The sequence below is a fragment of the Bacillus rossius genome, chromosome 2 (assembly GCF_032445375.1).
Source record: "Bacillus rossius redtenbacheri isolate Brsri chromosome 2, Brsri_v3, whole genome shotgun sequence".
NCBI classification, from domain to species: Eukaryota; Metazoa; Arthropoda; class Insecta; order Phasmatodea; family Bacillidae; genus Bacillus; species Bacillus rossius.
The window spans coordinates 39,262,090-39,282,872 of NC_086331.1; the positions used below are offsets into that span (position 1 = coordinate 39,262,090).

The 20,783-nt window shown below is 36.2% G+C and overlaps 1 protein-coding gene across 4 annotated transcripts in view; it reads left to right on the forward strand.

Annotated features, from left to right (window-relative positions):
* Positions 1-20,783, forward strand: part of LOC134529251 (uncharacterized) — a 1,084,551-nt gene that overhangs the window by 614,545 nt on the left and 449,223 nt on the right. For all 4 annotated transcript variants that reach the window (XM_063363151.1, XM_063363152.1, XM_063363154.1 and 1 more), the window contains 2 exons: positions 9,235-9,367; positions 9,959-10,151. In XM_063363151.1, coding sequence (XP_063219221.1) covers positions 9,235-9,367; positions 9,959-10,151 — 326 coding nt within the window. The remainder of the gene's footprint in view (positions 1-9,234; positions 9,368-9,958; positions 10,152-20,783) is intronic.

Sequence of the window (20,783 nt, forward strand, 5' to 3'; positions counted from 1 at the left end):
AATATTAGTTAAATAACCTTATTATTATAATGTTTAATTAATTAAATACAGCCCACAAACTTGGATGATGCTAAGTTCACCTGGGTAGACGCAGATTTACTTATTATAACGCATATATACTACAGACTTGAAACTTATATTGCGTAGTCATCAAATAATATTCCACTTGGCGCAATCTGCATTTCGTGGAACGGCGAAAGACTACTATTATGTAAATACACTTGGTGAGTTAAAGACATTTGTAATTTTCTTGATGATATAAGGCAGGACATAATGAATCAGCTTACTAATGACGTAGCAACGAATGGACCTTTAAAAAATAACTTATGGCTGGACTGTATCTATGGTAAGCCACATCCGTTCGAGGACAAAGAGAAGAAATGTGCCTTCAAGACATCGGCTGCAACTATTTACAGTTCTTATGACTTGAAGCAAGCTGTTAAATACGGTATTGAAAAACTATGCCAGGAGGGAGAAGACTATGTCACTAAAGGATCTGGCTGGTCTCTGTCTAGAATAAACCGTTTGGAGCTGAGAATTACACATTTAACCCCAATGCAGAACTAAATGTATATTAGTATGTTAACTTTCGCAAGTGTTCCTGTAGTAGAGTAGAAATTATGTAATGAAAATTTCTTTATTTGAAAATCTGAGGTGTTTTATTATTTTGAACCTATCATTATTTATTTAAATTAATTGATCAAGGATCGAACCTACGAGATCGAATAAATCAGTATATTAATTGCAGATTTTTTTATAAGTTTTAGAATATTTCCCAAATTTCTAGCTCAATAATTAGAGAATTCTAAGATGGCGCCCAAATTTCATGATGGCGTCCAAGATGGAGACCTGACAATAAATGAATACTGGACTCCAGCAGGTACTAAATAAACTTAAAAGTTAGCGGCCTCCAGCAGATGAAAACAAGATGACTGCCTCCAGCATCTGGAAACAAGATGGCGGATATGACATCATACCAACTTAAGTAATATTTAATTTGGCACAAGTGGCGGGAGGTTAGTATGGCGGTGGCTTCCATGAAGGAAGGAACGGTGATCATTTTTTTATTTCGGTGAGCTTGTTTTGGTTAAACGCCCGATTATGTCAGAACACTATAGATTTCGGCCGAATGGTATAAATATGTACCTGTTCATTCGACTGATGTGTCGTTGTTGTTGCTGCAGTTAAGTGACCTCAGGCATAGTGATGGCGAAGTGAATTGCGAGTGTACCTGCGCGAACGTTGTGAGCGCAAGTCGGAACTTAGGGAGTCTGTATACGAGACATTGGAAAGACGGTACTACCTGTGTACTGTAAGTTGCGGCGTGTTTTGTAAACACACACTTAATTTGCATGTAGACTTCGTTGACATGAATCTTTGTGCTCGCCATCTGAGAATTTGTGAATACTAGCAAATACATTATTTTCCTTCCTCGTTTTATATATAGAACAATAATTATGTAATTAATATTGTACATTTGTATAAGGTTGTAGTTTTTAAGGAATGTATTGGAGTTAAATTTTAATGTTGAAAATTTAAAATGTGTATGTTTATCAAATAGTTGTACTGGTCATAATTATTAAATCAATACACATTTATTTAATTCTTTTATTACCTCTTGATAAAGACCTCAATCCTTCTTGAACAGCCAATATAATACTGTTCTAATACTTTTCTCCAGTACAGTCGTGTTACCTCACGTCCATTCATATTTTCCTGTTCGTACATAATTCAATTTCGGCCTGATCCTGGCTGGTATACCGGCAATCGTCTCTCAGCACTGCACTGCACTACACGACACACTTGTTGCACAGCAGAGTAAGTCGGCAACACCAGTGAAGTGGACGCCATATTGTACCGATGTATGAGCGCACCACCGTCATGTACATCATCACAACCGTCTTGGGGATGAAGCTAAAACACTAGTATAGACAGAATAAAGCATATAACAGTAGTATACGAATGTATTTCCTGCGGCAGGCGTCAGGCGGTGGATTGGGATTGTCGGTCCGCCATCTTGGATTGTGACGTCACGGCGGCCATTTTTGACTCAAAATTCCTCAAAATTGACTCAAAATGACTCAAAAATTCCTGTTTTAAGAAAAGAATTCCCGTTTTCGAGGGAAAAATTCCTGTTTCGAGGGAACATTCCCCGTTTTATTCCGTAGAAATCCCAGCGGCTAGAAATGTCCTGATAGAGGCTTAAGCATCCTTAACTCAAGCCTCAGTTAAGCCTCTATCAGGATGTGACCTTGACCTTTGACCTTGACCCCGACGGCCATTTTGGATCCGCCATCTTGGATGATGTCATTTCGTTTTCTCGAACATTCCGGCATTGTGTTATCCGCCATTTTGAATTATGATGTCACCGTTGCAATTTTCGTTACGGTCGCCATCTTTAACTTTTTTATGTATTATCCGATTTAAATGAAAAAATTTTTACAATTTATAAAAAAATTCAATTAATAAAATTTTAATTAAAATATTTGAAAAAACAAACTTTTACGACACGGAGTTCGGAGTCCTCGGTTCGACCTGATGAGTGCAAAAAAAATAAAAATTACGACCGATCCTTCCCCCGCGGTGGCTGCAGCCAGACTGACTTACCCCCACCACTTTTTTTCATAGCACATATATCTTCACCTAGTATGACGTCATGTCCGCCATCTTGTCTTCGATGCTGGAAGCCATCATCATTGTATCGATGGCTAGAGCGCGCTGATGACATGTTAGTTTAATTCTTACCCGCTAGAGTGCAGTAATCATTTATTACTAAGGTGTCCGTCATCTTGTCATTTGGCCGCCATCTTGAAAATCCGTAATTATTTAGCTAGGAATTCGGGAAAAAATCCAAAAATCATTAAATAAATCACTCATTAACTTACATATTGATTCGATCGATTCCTGTCCTCGGTTCGATACCCGATCGATGCAATAATGATTAATTTTATGTAAAAAATAATAATTTCAATAAAACATGTTCAACATTCGTAAAGAGACTTTAAATCATCTACTACCATCATCCTATCAGACATCAAGACCACCATATTGGAAATTCTTAATTTTAATGCTAAAGATTCAGCAAAAAGTCCAAAATTCATTAAATAAATTTGTAATCCATATAATGATTGATTGGATCGACTAAGGTCCCTGGTTCGATCCCTGGCCGATACAAAACAACTTTAATTAAAAAAATACTAAAAAAGTGTTAGGTTTGAGAAAATAAAAACACAAGTTCTTTTAAAAAAATTTTATTACACAAATTCAATACACTACTACAAGTACAAAAAAAACACTGACAAATTACTAAAGCCTTCTGGATTCCTCGATTCAAACAGTCTTCTTATTGTACGGACTAAGCCTTTTACATGACTTTAAATATCTATCAGATCCGGTCATCACCGCAGCCAGAGACGGACTGAAGTTCATATCACTTATATAGTCTCATTAGCCGGTACAACACATGAGTCAAATCAATAACCATGTTTATTATACGTCTCGGAGCATTTTTTATAATGACGATGTAAGCTATCGAGACGTGAAATTTGTTTATTGCACTTATTGCACTGAAATTGTATTCTTTGAACATTATTAGAACAACCGCTTCTTTCATGTCTGCAAGCATTTGAGGTGATAGTAAATGATGCACCACAGTATTTGCACTGATGCGAAGTACGCTCTTCATTAATTGAAGTATTCAATGCTGATGAAACTTCAGCTGATGGTGGAACAGCACATTTCGAAGTCTCCTCCAGTGTTGTCAGAGGCGTTGCCAACGGGATCTGCTCCAACATCGTCGGCGCTGACGTCATGGTTCCCGTAGTCGATGGTACATCCTCCATCGAGTTCGACGTTAAAGTCGGTAAAGATGCCATCGAAGTCTCAAGAACAGGCAATTACACGACGTATGCACCAGAAGAAACAAACTAGGTGATCCGTACACCGTCGACGGCAGTAACAAACTGAGCGTCCTGCTGTCTAGGACTCGTGTATATACATTAACCGGTTTGAATAATACGCTATTCAAATCAAGAACAATTTACTAAAATACTAGAGTCAAAACAACATTAAAAAAATTGAAGCACCATCAACAAAAAAGGAAGCACATTTGGAAGCACCGACAACGAACAGATAGCACCGCCATCGAAAAGGCAGCACATTCGGAAGCACCGACTACGAAAAGGCAGCACATTTGGAAGCACCGTCATCGAAAAGGCAGCACATTTGTAAGCACCGACTACGAAAAGGCAGCACATTTGGAAGCACCGACAACGAAAAGGCAGCACATTTGGCAGCACCGACAACGAAAAGGCAGCACATTTGGAAGCACCGACTACGAAAAGGCAGCACATTTGGCATCACTGACAACGAAAAGGCAGCACATTTGGAAGCACCGACTACGAAAAGGCAGCACATTTGGCAGCACCGACAACGAAAAGGCAGCACATTTGGAAGCACCGACTACAAAAAGGCAGCACATTTGGAAGCACCGACAACGAAAAGGCAGCACATTTGGAAGCACCAACAACGGAAAGGCAGCACATTTGGAAGCACCGACAACGAAAAGGCAGCACATTTGGAAGCACCGACAACGAAAAGGTAGCACATTTGGAAGCACCTACAATGAAAAGGCAGCACATTTGGAAGCACCATCATCGAAAAGGCAGCACATTTGGAAGCACCGACAACGAAAAGACAGCACATTTGGAAGCACCGACAACGAAAAGGCAGCGCATTTGGAAGCACCGACAACGAAAAGGCAGCACCACCATCGAATAAGGAAGCTCATTTCGGAAGCACCATCGAATAAGGAAGCACATTTGGAAGCTCCATCAACAAAAAAGGCAAAAAGGAAGCACAAGTTGCGATATCTAAGTCTTAATTAGAAATCAGAATACAAGAAATAAAAAAAAATGTTTATAATTTTAATTATTTATTTTATTTCTTTACATTATACAAAAGCAAGTAAAACAAGCCATTATTGTATGTAGCCAGCTTTCCTCAGTTCCTTGAGTATGAAGGATATTTCTTTAATGCACGAATAGTTTCGATCCAAACATATTGGTTGACCGGCTAAGACTTCTACATGGTTCGCTTTGTGCAGGAAACTATTCGTGCATCAAAGAAATATCCTTCATACTCAAGGAACTGAGGAAAGCTGGCTACATACAATAATGGCTTGTTTTACTTGCTTTTGTATAATGTAAAGAAATAAAATAAATAATTAAAATTATAAACATTTTTTTTTTATTTCTTGTATTCTGATTTCTAATTAAGACTTAGATCTCGCAACTTGTGCTTCCTTTTTGCCTTTTTTGTTGATGGAGCTTCCAAATGTGCTTCCTTATTCGATGGTGCTTCCAAAATGAGCTTCCTTATTCGATGGTGGTGCTGCCTTTTCGTTGTCGGTGCTTCCAAATGCGCTGCCTTTTCGTTGTCGGTGCTTCCAAATGTGCTGTCTTTTCGTTGTCGGTGCTTCCAAATGTGCTGCCTTTTCGATGATGGTGCTTCCAAATGTGCTGCCTTTTCGTTGTCGGTGCTTCCAAATGTGCTACCTTTTCGTTGTCGGTTGTAGTGATCTAAAGTTCAGACGCTGTGACCTTTAGTTCTGACCATGTTAAGCTAACTGTTAAACACGATATCCAGAAACTCTGTTAAGAAGAGGAGGACTATGTCTGTCAACATTTTGGTTGGTCTCTGTCTTTTCTAAACCGGTCGGAGCTAAGAATTAGTCATTTCACGCCGATACAGGCCTAAATATTTATAAGATTTCTGGCTTTCGCAAGTGTTTCTTTAGTAGAATATAAATTATGTAATAAATATTGCGTTTGTAAAAGAACGTGCGGTGTTTTACTCCTCGAACCTGCACTTTTCTGGTATTTTAATTAAATTTATTTTTAGCTTTGTCCAGAATCGCACCGAGGACTGGGACTGATCGGATCAATTAGTATATTGATTGAAAATATTTTTTGAGAATTTTGGTAATTTTTTTAAATTTCTTGCTAAGTAAATACACAATTTCAAGATGACGGTTGCGCCAGTAATAATAATAATTGATTACTGCACACTAGCAGGTTAAGTTTTAACTAATATGATGGTAGCGCAATCATGTAGACGAAAATAAGATAGTGGTATCTAGCAGACAAAAACAATATCGCGGGCACGACGTCATACCAGCTGATAATATATACCTTGGTATTGGGTGGATGGAGATCAGTCAGCAAGTGGCTACCGTGGAAGAAGAATCTATCGACATTTTTTTTTATTTTTGCTCTTACCAGGTGCGAACCGAGGACTACAAGGCCTTAGTGTAGTTTTAATAAGTATTTTATTAAAATTTGATTATTAAATTTTATTATAATTTTTACAATTGTTTCCGAATTTCGAGCATAAAAATTACATTTTTTCATGATGGCGGCCGAAACGGTATTGCAACGGCGTTTGTTAAAGAATTTTTACTAAAATTTATTAAATTAATGTTTTTATAAATGTTTAATTTTTTCCCGAATTTCAAGCATTAAAATGAAGGTTTTTCAAGATGGCGGTCATGATGTCATATAGCTGACGAGATATATGCTATGAACAATGTGGTGGAGTGGTCAGTATCGCCATTTGTTTTGTCCTCACTGGGTTCGAACCCAGGACTCCGAGCCCCATGTCGTAGGTTTATGTTTTTTTAGTTTTTTTTAAATTTAATTAATTTAATTTTTTTATAAATTTTAAAATTTTATTAAAATCGGATAATTTTTTTGCTATGGCGGCCGTAACGGAAATTGCCACTGTGACGAAATAATCCTAGATGACGTCAAAGGCTTAGAGCGGCTAGCTCTTAGGACATTTAAGCCGCTTTTAGGATTTTGTGTTCTTTCTAAGGCAAAACTTTTGAGGTTTTTTGAAAACCTATTTTTTGAATTTTTGAGGAAGAAAACGAGAAATTTGCTGTCAAAACGGTAATTTTTTAGTCGTTTTGAGTTATTTTTGAGGAATTTTGAGCAATTATTAATTTTTAGATGGCGGCCGTGACGCCACAAATCCAAGATGGTGGTCGGCACCAGGCACCACAGCCGGAAGCCTGTACTCGGACATACATTCCTATACTACTCATTTGCATAAAAACCTTCTTGTGCACACGCACCTACTATTACAACTTAAAAATGTGGATTATAAATTTTCTCGTTTAATTAGAGGCAGTTTGTTTTAACAGTCTTTCCAATTGCCATGCCCTGTCGCAAAGAAATCAAGAAAAATTGAACACCCTCTGCAAACCATGTCTTATAAAGATCAAATTGTCTATGGCACTATCTCATGGTTGTACGCAAGGTGCTAACGCATGATTTAGTGCCACTCTTTCAGAATAGCACCCTGGAGTCACCGCGACTCTCAGCCATGTGCAACATGACTCATGGTCACAGTTAAATAAATATTTTGTAAAATGTGGAAATTTTATATATTGAATGTTTCTTTAATTTAAATGCTTAATGTTGGGTAACAAATTGAAAGTTATGTTACCTTTTAAACTCATAAAAACTCATTTCTGAAATAAAAGTTTATGTGTACATTGCTTACCAGGAATCTAAACCTGTTGTCAAAAAGTAGTTAGGAAATATTTAATGTAATTCAGAGAGTGTTAGAATCTTTTTGAATACTGTGTATGTATACTGTGTATTTCACACCCCTTAGGAAAATTGTGTAAATTATTAGGTATATCATATCATTTGTCAGAATTTTCATTAAATGTACTATTTGAAAAGGAAATTTGAATAAATTTCCCTAAAAATAGTAGTTTTACTTGATGTAAGAAATCTGAATACAGCATTGAATTGTTGTCATGATTTACAGTGCATTTGTGTTGATCAACCTTATACATTTATTAAAGCAATTTAACATGTGGCACATTGGTGAGATCATGGCCATTATTCCAACCTGCTACACACAAAGAGGTTTTTCTCGTATTCAGTTTTCTTACTCAAATTCTTAATATGCATCTCCCTGGATTTTTACAATCTAAATAGTAACTGACTATTAGTAGTGTACATTTGGGGTTCCTGCGTCAGGCTTCAGGCTGTGGTGCTTGATGACGACCGCCACCTTGGATTGTGATGTCACGGTGGCCATCTTGGATTACCTTGACTTGGAATTTGACCTTGACCTTGACCTTGAACCTGGCGGGCATTTTGGATCCACCATCTTGGATCTGGCATCTTAGAACTGATATTTTATTTTCTCGGATGTTTCGCCATTTCGTATTCCGCCATTGTTTTCTAGAACTTTCACCATTTTCAAATTATGACGACACCATTGCAATTTTCGTTACAGCCGCAATCTTAAAAATCCGTAATTTTTATGCTTATAATTTGGAAAAATAATAAAAATTTAAAAAAATTAAATTAATAAAATTTAAATAAAATGTTATTTAAAAAACACACTTACATCACGGAGTCCTCAGCTCAAACCCGGTGAGGGCAAAATAAAAATGGCGACTGATACTTCCTCCATGGAAGCTGCCGGCAGACTGACGTCCTACCACATATGCTAAGCTATATATACATCGTCAGCTAGTATGAGGCCACGTCCGCAATCTTGTTTTCGTCTGATGGAGTCCACCATCTTGTTATCGTATGGTAGAATGCACTTCCGTTATGTTAGTTTAATTTTTACATGCTAGAATTCAGTAATAATTTATTATTACTGTGGTACCTCCATCTTAAAATTTGGATTCCATCTGGGAAATTTGAAATTATTTAGCACTTACCGGATTTTAACCGAGCATTCCATGATGTCAGTGTGTTTTTGAAATAATATTTTATTAAAATTTATTTTATTTATTTTATAAATTTTTAATTTTTTCTTATTTTATAGCATAAAATTTAGGATTTTGAAGATGGTGGCTGTAACGAAAATTGTAGTGGTAACGTTATAATTTAAAATGGCGAAAGTTCTAGAAAACAAAATAGCGGGATTCAAAATGGCGTTAAGTTCGAGAAAACAAATTTGCAGACCAATATGGCAATTCCAAAATGGCTGCCGGGGTCAAGGTCAAAGGTAAAGGTCATCCAAGATGGCTGCCATGACGTCACAATCCAAGATGGCGGTCTTCCCCAAGCATCACAGCCTGAAGCCTGGTGCAAGAGCCCAATTTGTTTACTACTGGTAGTAAATAATGCAAAGTGTTTGCTAAGTCACTACCTGCTCAATATATATTATCGAAGAACCTAATATAATGTCTGGTTTTAGGTGTGTCAGAGTTGGAACCTCTAGTAGCACAGCATGCTGAAGATGGCCATGCTTCCTTTGAATTTGATGATTCTCAAGGGGAAGAAAAGATTCAGGAGGAAATGTCAAGTAAGGAAGAGAAACCCCGGCGAAGGTAACAAGAACACTTCTACTTTTAGGAGAAAGCAAATCCAATATGATTACATTTATTAAGTGTAAAGTTTTGTCAAAAAAATTTAAGAACATTGCTTTAGCTGAAATTGTCAGCACATAAAAGTATTGGCTATACTGCTTCGTTTCACTGAGCATGTGAGGTAAAAGTATTGACAGCTTCTTTGCTTTAGAAAACACTGCTCAAAAAATTACTAAAGAAAATTTTCTACGATGGTTTTGAAATGTTTATTGCTCCTGCTTGAACTATTTAAATAACTTTCCTATTACGTCTGCATGGATTTAAAAATAGCCTTTCATACACATGTTTTTTTTTATGTTTTTTTTTTGTTTCATAATTTTAAAGCCATTTTTTCACAGTAACTGGCATGTTACATTCTGCTTGTTTTATATTTTGAAATTATGTCCTTTTTTTCTTTAGTGATTAGTTTCCAAGGCAGAAACTTCGAAAGGCAAAGATTTTTCCTGTATTCCAAGTCTGTATGCACAAGTCTTAAAAAATTGGTAAATCACAAATTGTTAACAGACGTGTGCAAATGAGTAGCAATTTTTGTCTTTTTACTTGACCACTTAGGAAGGAGTTTAAAACTGAATACAAGAAAAGATACCGCCCATTCTCTCACTATGAATATGTGGAAGGAAAGTTTCAGAAGAAGAAAGGCACGACAGAATCATGTTCGCTGCCTTTGGCTCTGCCAGAAATGTCCAGATGTAACTCGTGGTTCAGAGAAGTAATTGAGTTGCGCAAGAAAGCTGGAGAGTACAAAGTAAGTCTCTAAAAAAAGAAAGAGTTATTTCTTTGAACTGTCTTTCTATAGTTTATCAGAACTATTTTTTTCTCGGAAATATTGTGAACTCAGTGGCAGAGTGCTCGTACTAAAACTTATAGTGCATTTGAAACAAAAATACTGTGTAACATATACCAACCTGATAGAAGAATCATAGTTTTTATTTTATAAATGATTGAAAATGGTAAATAGGTGTAATTGAAATCCCAAAATATGTTAAATGAAAATATAAGGTATAATTTTTTTTACTTTATAGTTTTCATTTCTATTTAAGTTATTTCTCAAGTAGTGTTTGCTTTAAATATTATTATATTCTTATTTTGCTGAATGCATGTCTACATACCTTTACTTTATTAATCATGTAAATACTATTTGGAAAAAAAAATTACGAAAAGAAGGTAAAATTATAAGTATACATTTGCATTAAATGTCTTACACTATCTGAATTTCTTTGTGTCATAGTCAATTATGTCATGTGATCTATTTTACTGTCAAAAAACCTAGTTTAAGTGTAATTAATGCAAATTTTTTCCTTGAGCAACCCTTTGTTTTAATATCTTTATTTAGCTTAGCTATATTAGCTTTTGGAGAATTGCTTTATACTACACGTTATTGCCACGAATATTACATGTATGTCAATTTGTGGCCAAATTTATTATTTCAGCTTGGTAGTGAGTAAAGATTCACTGAGCATATATTAAAAATAAAGTGATTTAATTACTAGTACATCATTAACCTCCGAATGTTTGCACAGTAAAATACTTTTGATTTTCACAAAAAATTCTTTGAAGACAAGTTCTGAAATATTAATTTTTAATTAAAAAAATGTACATGTGACAACATAATATATTGAGTTGTAGGTTATATGACAACATTGATATTACAGGAATGGCTTGCTTGGATTCTGCATTAGTTGTATACATTTTAGAGAATTGAGTTGTGAAATTTAAACAATATCTGTATGGTGCTACAGAAATATTTTGACAACCATTCAACAAAATTGTCTGCAAAAGTACAGAAAATATTTTAAAAATTAAAAAAAAACGTATATTTGCTTTATTTTCTTTTAATCTGCTTAAAGTGCCTGCAAATATAACGCAATATGCATTCTGATAAACACCACTGCTAAATTTCACCAAAGACTTGACAAACCAGTTATTCTGCATGCTAAATTAGTCTCCCATTAAATTATTAGGATTTATGTAAGGACTAGAAAGTAGATATTATGGATTTAATTACCTGTAAGTTAAACACATCCAATTTCTGTATATTTAAGTTACTGTTGTTTATTCACATAAGTGAATGCAGTTTTATCAGAACATAATTTTACGTTTGACTAGGATAAACATGTTTAGTTCTTATTCTGTTGTGGATTTATTACCGGTTTCGGTTTATCAAATGCATCTTAAGCTATCTGTGAACTAATAGGAATAATTATTGTATTTTTTATTCCATTAATATATCTGATGATTCATAAGAATCAGGGCACCTTTTTTAAAGAAAAAATGCATCTAATTAGATAGTACAGTTATCCGAGGGGAAAATGGACAATCACGTGCTTTCTAGCAGTGAGGACAGAAAACATGTTTACAATCAGGTCCAACCCAAGTAGTAAGTGGTTTGCCCTATAAGCTGTTTTGTTGTGTAATTTCGAGGGTGCACTGGCCTTGACGATATATGAGCCTATCTGGTATGAATGTTGTACCATTGTGAAACACTGTTTAAAAAATATGTCCCTGTAACAGCTATGTAATGTGTACATTTACCGAGAGTAAAAAGAGTTAAAATATGTCTTTACACACACTACCATTAACAATGAAAATCACTTATATTGACACAAATACCGAAGGAGACTGAAAACTATTTTTAAAAATCTATCATTTTAATTACATTTTAAAGCCCTGGACTATGTTTTATACACTACATTATAGTCACAAGATTCTTTATGTGACTGTATACAGTAGAATACATCTAAGCCTATAGTTAATATGCTCATGCTTGCTCATTCATGGTAAATTACATTTCTTTAAGTAAAAAATAAATAAATGTAAAGCCACATTAGTTAATGGTCGTTTAGAAAAAAATATCCTATAGTATCATTCTGTAACACAAACTTAATATTTTCTGCACGGAAACAAGTTTCATAGGTCAAGCTTTGGTAGTTCTTTACTTAGTAGCAGCACTTGTATGAGTAGTTTCTATATTTTAATCTAGATATCATCACAAACGTTATTAGTTTTATTTACTGTTTGTTTACAAATAGCTTCTATTATGGACAAACTACACATTCTTTATACATAATTTTTAACGTTTGTATCTCGGAGTCTCTATAATACTTTTACTGTGACATGGATAAATTTTGCTCACATTTAAATTCTTATGAACAAAAACTATGTGAAAAATAAATAATAGCTGAATCAAAATAATATAATCTACAAGACTTTAAACAAAGAAAGAAAAAAAAATTATTGGCCTCCTTTTGCCTCCAGTTTAAAATTAATGTAAGTTATGTTATCTACAATATAACTTACTTTACAATGTTTATTTACAATTAGTAAGTATAATTATAAAACATGCTTTTAGTTTAAGATTCATAAACAATCAAATTCTTCTGCTTTACTGCAAGCGAAATAATTGCATTAACACGTACACACAGCCGCATGCTGGGCTGGACGATCCTTAACAATAAAGTGTTATATTGTTAGAGAGAAGTTTCCTCGGGTGCCAACCGCTGGTGGAGCAGTGTGATGAAACCTGAGGGTAAATGGCTGGTTCGGCTGGGCCATCTTCAGTGCTTAGCCTATTGTTTACCAGGCTGCTCTTTGCTTATCTTAACATCTGACCAATGGGGTGATATCCACGCTCCCCCCATGCATTAATTATACAAGAGCCAAGGTTTGAATGAATACTCACTGTTGGTGGTGACTGATTTACTCACGGTTGAAACTTACACATGCTCGATGTACATAAATAAAACAACAAATTCCCCAAGGAGATATACTTATATATAAACATATACACACACATAATATACTTAAGCCGTCCACCAAAATGGGAGAGAAGACTGGGAGACAAATGAAAAATAATTTATATATATTTTAAGTCTATTGCTGTTTTTCTGTGTTTAGAAATTATATGAAAGTCTCCCGTCACACGGTACACGTCCGATGCCCAGAGCCGCTTGTCTCCGGATAACTTTCTGTCGTTATTAATCGCGACCCAAGTATTCCTACTTACATTTAAATTATTATGACATGGTTAGTACACAAAAAGAGTTTTACTCTTAAAACCTTCAAAATATTTAAATTTTAATAATAAAATTTGAATTGTCTCTTATTGAACTTATTATAAAATGTTTGTTAAAAGTTCCAATGACAGTTATTTGCCATTACAACCGTCTCTCAGCCTAGATGGCCATCAGCAATAATACCATTACGTATTACTACTAGTATTTAAACTGGGTATATAACACAGCATTATCCTTAATTATTATTAATCAATAACATTGGTAAATCCAATTCTATTTACAAATAAATCCTAAATTAACACTATAAATACTCCAATGGTAACATCTCATGCGCAGATTGGCAGCATACTACGCACCAACAAGTGAGGCCCACATCAGCATAATCCCAATCCTCACAATTTATTAACCAACAGTTTTATTGCCACACATACTGTGATGTCATGAACTGGCAGCTAATAATATATTGTTGTTAATGTTTATCTTGGTATTCAAACACGTAATATTTTTAAAAATAAATGTAAAGGGAAAACTTAACTGTTCCCTGAAACAAGATGTTGTACCCTTGTATTACAAAAATGTTATTATTAAAATGAGTTAGGCAAGAGGGAAATTAATTTTCTAGGAATCATCCATATTGAAAAATTAATTCCAGTGCTAAAAGCTTAGACTACTACCACAATAATTCATAAAATATTCCAACTTATTCCACCCCTTGTGCCACAAATTTTAAATAATTGGCACAAATTAATTTTTCACATTAAACCATTGCTCATTCAGATCAAATCTTTCCTACTAGAGTCCCGCTACGTTCTCCTAGCTCCGCAACCGAGAGCCTGGTGTGGTTTCGCCAGCCAAGTATAAGCCATCATTTTTCTTCTCGCCTCAGGCCACGAACACGACAGTAACAGTGTCTTGCTTCGTGAGCGAGACTACTTTTCTCAGCGTACTCATAAGGCAGCCCTGTTCCCAGAGCTAAGCTTAGGTTAGCAGATCCAGACATGCTCCATTCTAATGTTCCATGGCTGTCAGGAACGTATCGGTGCCAGTCCTAACACATTTCTCACAAGCTAGCAGACCCTCCCCCACTCGCCCTTCTCAACATACGTTCCATGAACTTCTCCTGGTGCAGTGACCCAGACTGCACTCAAGGTCTCCTTGCTGGTGGGTGAGAGGCCTTCTTTCGCCATCTTTTGGTGAAGACATTAAGCACGCCCTCTCCCACTTCCCTATACCCCCCTAGAGAGCAGATTCATCGCTCCCCTTAAAGAATAGGGTTAACACACTTTTCAACCCGCCCTCTGAAGAGACATTGGGGAACTAATGCCAAGTCTGTTTCGCCTGCACTCCGATAGAGCGCAGTGCATTACCTCCAGATGCCCCTGGAGTGTAGGCTACCACAAAGTCACCTACCGAACCCTCGATCCCAGGTCCTGGCAAATAAGAGGGTGATTTACTCCTCTCCCTAGTCCTCCAGACTACTCGCGCGATTTTAAACCTGTGGGCCCTTAAAAAATTTTCATTAGGTCCTCCACAATCACTGCAAACACTTTCCGTGCGTTGGCACTAGCCACGGTATCAGAGTATTTTTTCAGTCACGAGAAGGACCATTTTAAATGAGGTATGTGATTCCCCCATGAGTTCAGGAGTGATCCCACGTGTAGTTATTTTGTAGTCATCATTAGTAGCCGTCTAATAAGTAGTTTAACAGTATGACTTGGATGTGTCATTCGCGAGTGCTGCGCATCTTCGGAGCAAGTGATCTCATCTTTACCATCCGCTGCATGATGTGGGGGTCTCAGAGTCGGTCCATAAACTAGTTAAACCTCTACGACCAAGATTTACATCTACTACGGCATTGAAAACAAGAAATAAAGCCACAGTATCACTTTAACTCTCCACCCGCGTTGGTTGACCGCCAGTGAACAGTCACTAAAATAAAATTTATTTTGGTGTCTTGTACAAACCGTAAACATTGTAATTTTAATATATAAGGAACATTTCATTTGTTAACTCTAGCCTTAAAATTTAAAATGGCCTGTTCAATAATGCAAAGAATCATGTAAGCATAAGATACTTTTATTGTTATTGTGTCATGACCATTAGTTACTCAACTATTAACTGTAAGCAACTAATAATGTTAACCAATCAACAAAAGAAAGCAAAGAACCATTAACAATAAAAAGTTTAAGCTTAAGGCAGACCACATCGTTTTTATTTTTTCAAATATACCCATTTTTTTCTACTTCCTCTTGTGCGAAGCAATTTTTTGAATGTTTCTCCCTTGTGTACCTCTGAGTAAACTGTAGTGTCATTGGCCCATCCAAAGCAGCTTCCTGGGGTTTTATAACCAAATTAAAATAAAGCTCTCTTTAACTACACAGACCATAATTTTTCACTTTGCAATGAAACGATTTTATCAAACGATTTACTACAAAATTTTCATTAAATTTTTGTATAATTTATAAATCAACCTAAATATTTGAATATGCTCCAAAGGAAGTTGACCACAATATTTTACAGAAAAAAATATTATTTTTTGTTCTGTAAATTATTATTTTAGGATTATTTCTTACACCTGTGCTGCAAAAAAAAAACATTTTTTATTGTAGGGTGAAAGTACCAATATCCGACCAATTAAGTTTTTTTAAACAAAAAAATTATCTTAAAATTGAAAAATTTAACTTTTAAAGACATTAGGTAATGTTGTTGTTTAGTCTTTCTTTCTTAAATATATACATAGTATTAAAGCTCCACTTTAGATTAAAATATTTTTTTCTGTTGATTTAGAAATAATTTACTAAAACACCAATAACCGACCACAAGCTACAGTTACCAACCATTACTGTACAAATAATCGACAATTATGGTCGATAGGTGAAAAAAATTATGTGCTTAGGTGTAATATTTTCGTATATGACCAAATATAAAAACTAGATATTTTTTGTAGCATATCTAGCTGTTTAGAGTAACTTAGGCCTAGCCCACTTGTATTTTATAGGCTATCCTATTGGTAAATTTTAACTTTTAACGTATTTATTTCTAATGTCACCGTGGATTGCTGTCATTTGGTTCCACGAACAACGGTTGATTTTAATATGTGCACAATTTGGTATTCTCTTATTAATGTGATGTAAGGAACGACAGGAATAACAAATTTATTTGCGCACTTAACACTTTTTCTTAGGCACGTAACTTCAATTTCTTGTTTTCATTTTTGTCAAAATTTTCCCCACATTATAGACTTCACAGTCTCCAATTTATATTGAAAATATTAACAATGCAAAGTCTCTTTCTTCTTGGTCTTTCAATAGTTCATCCATGTTGGGTGTGGGGGGTTGGTCTAGACTGCAGAAGGTCAGCCATATCTAGTCATCAAGAGAAGTTTCCTCAAAATCAATCAATATGTTATCTTCTTCAAATAATGAAAAAATTTTTTCTTTTTCCTCTTCTCTTCAATCTCTTTTTTACCACCTTTTTGTTGGCCTTCTGAATGTTTTTAACTTTTATTTTTCTTTTTTTTTTAGTATTTTTTTCTTCTTTCTATACTGTTTCTTCCTCTTTATTTTTCCATTATTCTGCCCAAGATCTAGCAGCAGTTGCATCCGGGAGTTTGAAATTTAAATAGATTTTTTGTCCTTCAAACTGGAAATTGAGCTGTCCAAAAATGCAATCAGAGAAGGCAGTGCTAACTCCGATCTTAATAGTCCTTCCACCAGTTGGTAGAGTGCATGGCATCTCTGGCTCACCAGAGACTTGGTATGAACTCTTTTCTTCTTGCCTTGGTAGGTTATTCATTTGTGTAAGTTTTTGGCCAGTTCCAATTAGTTCCTCATTATGTATGACACAAGGCTGTATGCATGAAGTTGTCTTTGGATTAGAGCTGGTTGTTAAAGTAGGAGAGTCACTTGAAGGAAGCAATGCAGCTGTCTGATCTTGGCTCAAAATTTAGGTTTTGATTTTTTTAAGACATCAAAATTTTCCTTGGCTGACTCATCGCCACTCCACTGTTCACCACTGCTGTGGAACTGACTAACCCGTGAAGTAAGTGATGACTCGAGAAACAATAAATGTTCAGTCATAAAATGGCATGGCTTGTCAATGACTATACCAACATGGCTCAAACATTTTATGAAATCAATACTTTCTTTGTCGAATGGATATATTCCAAACTTCTTGAAGTCATTCTTCAATACACCTTCATTTACTGCTTGCAAACATTTTCAATTGATGATGAAAAATTTTCACATGTAACACTTCTAGCCCCAGTTTTTTTTAGCCAATCTGAAACAGTCTTTTTCCAGGATACTTTTATCCATTGGTTTCACGTTATGAAAATAAGATAATACCATTCTTCATACTGAACATAGAAACCTCAAAGCTAGTATTAGATCTATGTTCATCAACTGGATACACTATTGGAAATGTAATGTTGTTTTCTTTTAGGAAAGGCACAAAATTATTTGCAACATTACAAAAAAGTACTTGAGCAGTCAGCCATCCACGTTTAGATCAGCCTAGTGACCATTCACGATTAACATTCCTACACATTTTTGCAGTTATCCTTTCATAAGGATACACGATTCAAGGAGGTGCTATTTTCCCACTTGCAGTGAATGTCACCATTACGATGATACATTTCTTATCACTGCCTCGGACCTCAGACAAATCTTTAACCCCTTTAGATCCTATTACAAATAATGTAACTGGATTATTGGTTTAAAAACCAGACTCATCTCCATTGATGATCCTGGAAAGATCTTTCAGCAAATTGTCATCTCCTGTTTTATCTAACATGTATTTGCGTTGATTGACATGCCACTCTCTAATAGCATGTTCATTCACAAATGATCTTGCAACACCAAGAACTTCTGGTTTGCACTGTGAAATATCCGGATGGTGCTTAAAGAAAATATCCATCAATTTCTACCAGGTCTTCCTTCAGTAAATTAATTTGGTCTTCCATCTTTTTTTATTATTTCTTCCACAGAATCTATTTACTGTCTTGGTTCTACTGGCATTCCTTTTTGGCCATAGCCTTCATCCAAAGAACTAGGAGATTTTATTTATGAAAAACAATAAAAAGGTCATCTCTGTAGTACATGCAGGCATAAAAAACTATAGGATAGGATGTGCAATATGTGGTAGGATGTATATGATGTTATGAGATATAAAATAGGTATGCACATATATACATTCAATCATATTGTTACGAACGTGAGCAGGGCCGCGGCGCGCGCTGGTTCGGAGCTGGCTGGCGGCCCCACACGGCCACGGACGTCACGTGGCCGCCGCAACTTGAGACATGCCGCGCGCGCCTGATGGATTACTAGAGTCTTCGCTTCCCCCCAATCCAACCACTCCCTGCGCGCCGCTCTGCCTTGGCGCCATTAACCTGACACCTTGCAGCTGGGGAGTTCCGCGGGCCGCCACGGGAGCTGCCGACGCCTGTCTCAATATTTCTGGCATCGGGTTGGCGCGGGATGACGCGACTGGCTCCAGCCACCATCGTGACTTCTAGAAGTGGCGCTTGGGCCCATATAAGCCCAGGACTCCGGCCTCAGGGGGAGTTTTCCCACAGCGATAGTGCCGCGGGTGCAGCGGAGTTCCGGGTCGAGAGTCTGGGCGAGAGTTCCGGGGTGAAAGAGTCTGCGCGATAGTGTCGTGGGTGCGGCGGTGTTCCTGGGGCGAGAGTGTCTCGGCGATAGTGCCGTGGGTGCGGTTGAGTCTGGGCGATAGTCTGGGCGATAGTGCCGCGGGTGCGGCACAGTTCCTGGGCGAGGAGTTCCTCGGCGAGCGAGTTTCTCGGCGATAGTTGGGTGGCGAGAGTACCGCGGGTACGGCGAGAGTCCCGAGCGAAGTTCCGAGCGTAGCGTCGAGTGGACCCTCGACGAAGGTCATTGCGACGGCGGCGGCGGAGTGCAGCGACGGATTCCTGTGACTGAGGTCCACGAGGGGTGCTGCGGCGAGAGTAGCGCCAGGGGTGCGGCCCAACGAGGTGTGCAGTGTGTAAAAACCGAGTGAAAGGGTAATAAGCATTTTGAAGTGTAATTGATTATTAGGCATTCTTAGAATATTATTTGTTAGTGATGTAAATATTGGTAATCAATAAAACTGTGTAGTAAAATCTTCAATTGGGATATCCATTTACGAACCTAGTAGTTTTCCCACGACAATTATTAATTTCATTTTAATAATTCGTAACAATATGTTAAACGTGGTTATTCTAAATCAACAAAAAAAAAACGTAGGCCAAGCCTAACTCTGAAATACATAAGTATAAAGGGCCACATAAAAGTACGTTACCGATACCAAACTCTCACATGTCTCACTCAGGCCTCGGTACCATCAATATAGCCATAATTAAAATAATTATGATCTTTTAAAAGTTTAGTATCAAAACAAACTGAAGGCTTACATGTTCAGGAGTAAAAATTGTTTGAGGACCCTTTCTGGCATCTATGGAGCTTTTTTCCTCCATTTTGTCAATAAAAGTGGTATGAAGAATGTTTTATATTCTCTCTGTTTCCGTATTTTCGCTCCCTTGTAAACTTAATCAATAGCATTAATTACATTTTCTACAGAATATTATTTTACCATCTAATACAAACAATCACGTTATTGCACCAATTCGCGACCAATATTTTGCTCCAGTATCCGAAGGTAATGATATTTTAGTGGGAAAATGAGAGACATATTTTCTTAACATGAATATTAACCTAATAAATAAAGTGACAACAAAAAAACAATAACACTACCCAATATTTGATCAGCTGGTCGTGTGTTGGAAATCAGCTTGATATTATGAACCACTAAGCAACCACAATAATTTTACAAATAAATTACTATTACTCAGTTAAACAATAGTTTCATTGCAATTACTTCACTTATAAAACAATATAATTCACCTTACACTGTCAAAAATATTTTAGAAACTGATGGCTGTCATTGGATAAAAAATTGATTACCTTGAACACTCGTGAACACATATAGTACTTGGGTTTCATTAATCTACCATTTTGTTAGTGCTGCCAAGCATTTAATTTTCCTCTTGACATAGGGTTATACTTAGCATATTATATAAATTTCCAAACAATTTACAAACATTTCTTTACTACATTCTTTAGTATGGAAGAGAATTTTGGGTTTTTGTTTAATAGGTAACCAAGTGCTACTGCGACACAACATTACCATCCACAGTGTGATCAATATTGTGAATCCTGTCGAGTAGGGACATGACTCCATGCCATTGCTTAGATCTTTCACATTTTGTCAATGTAAAACTCCATCAGTGACTTCTCTGCTTTTCAAAAATAAAAGATAATATTCAGATCTTGTTCTTTGGTGTTCATTTTTTTTAACATTTG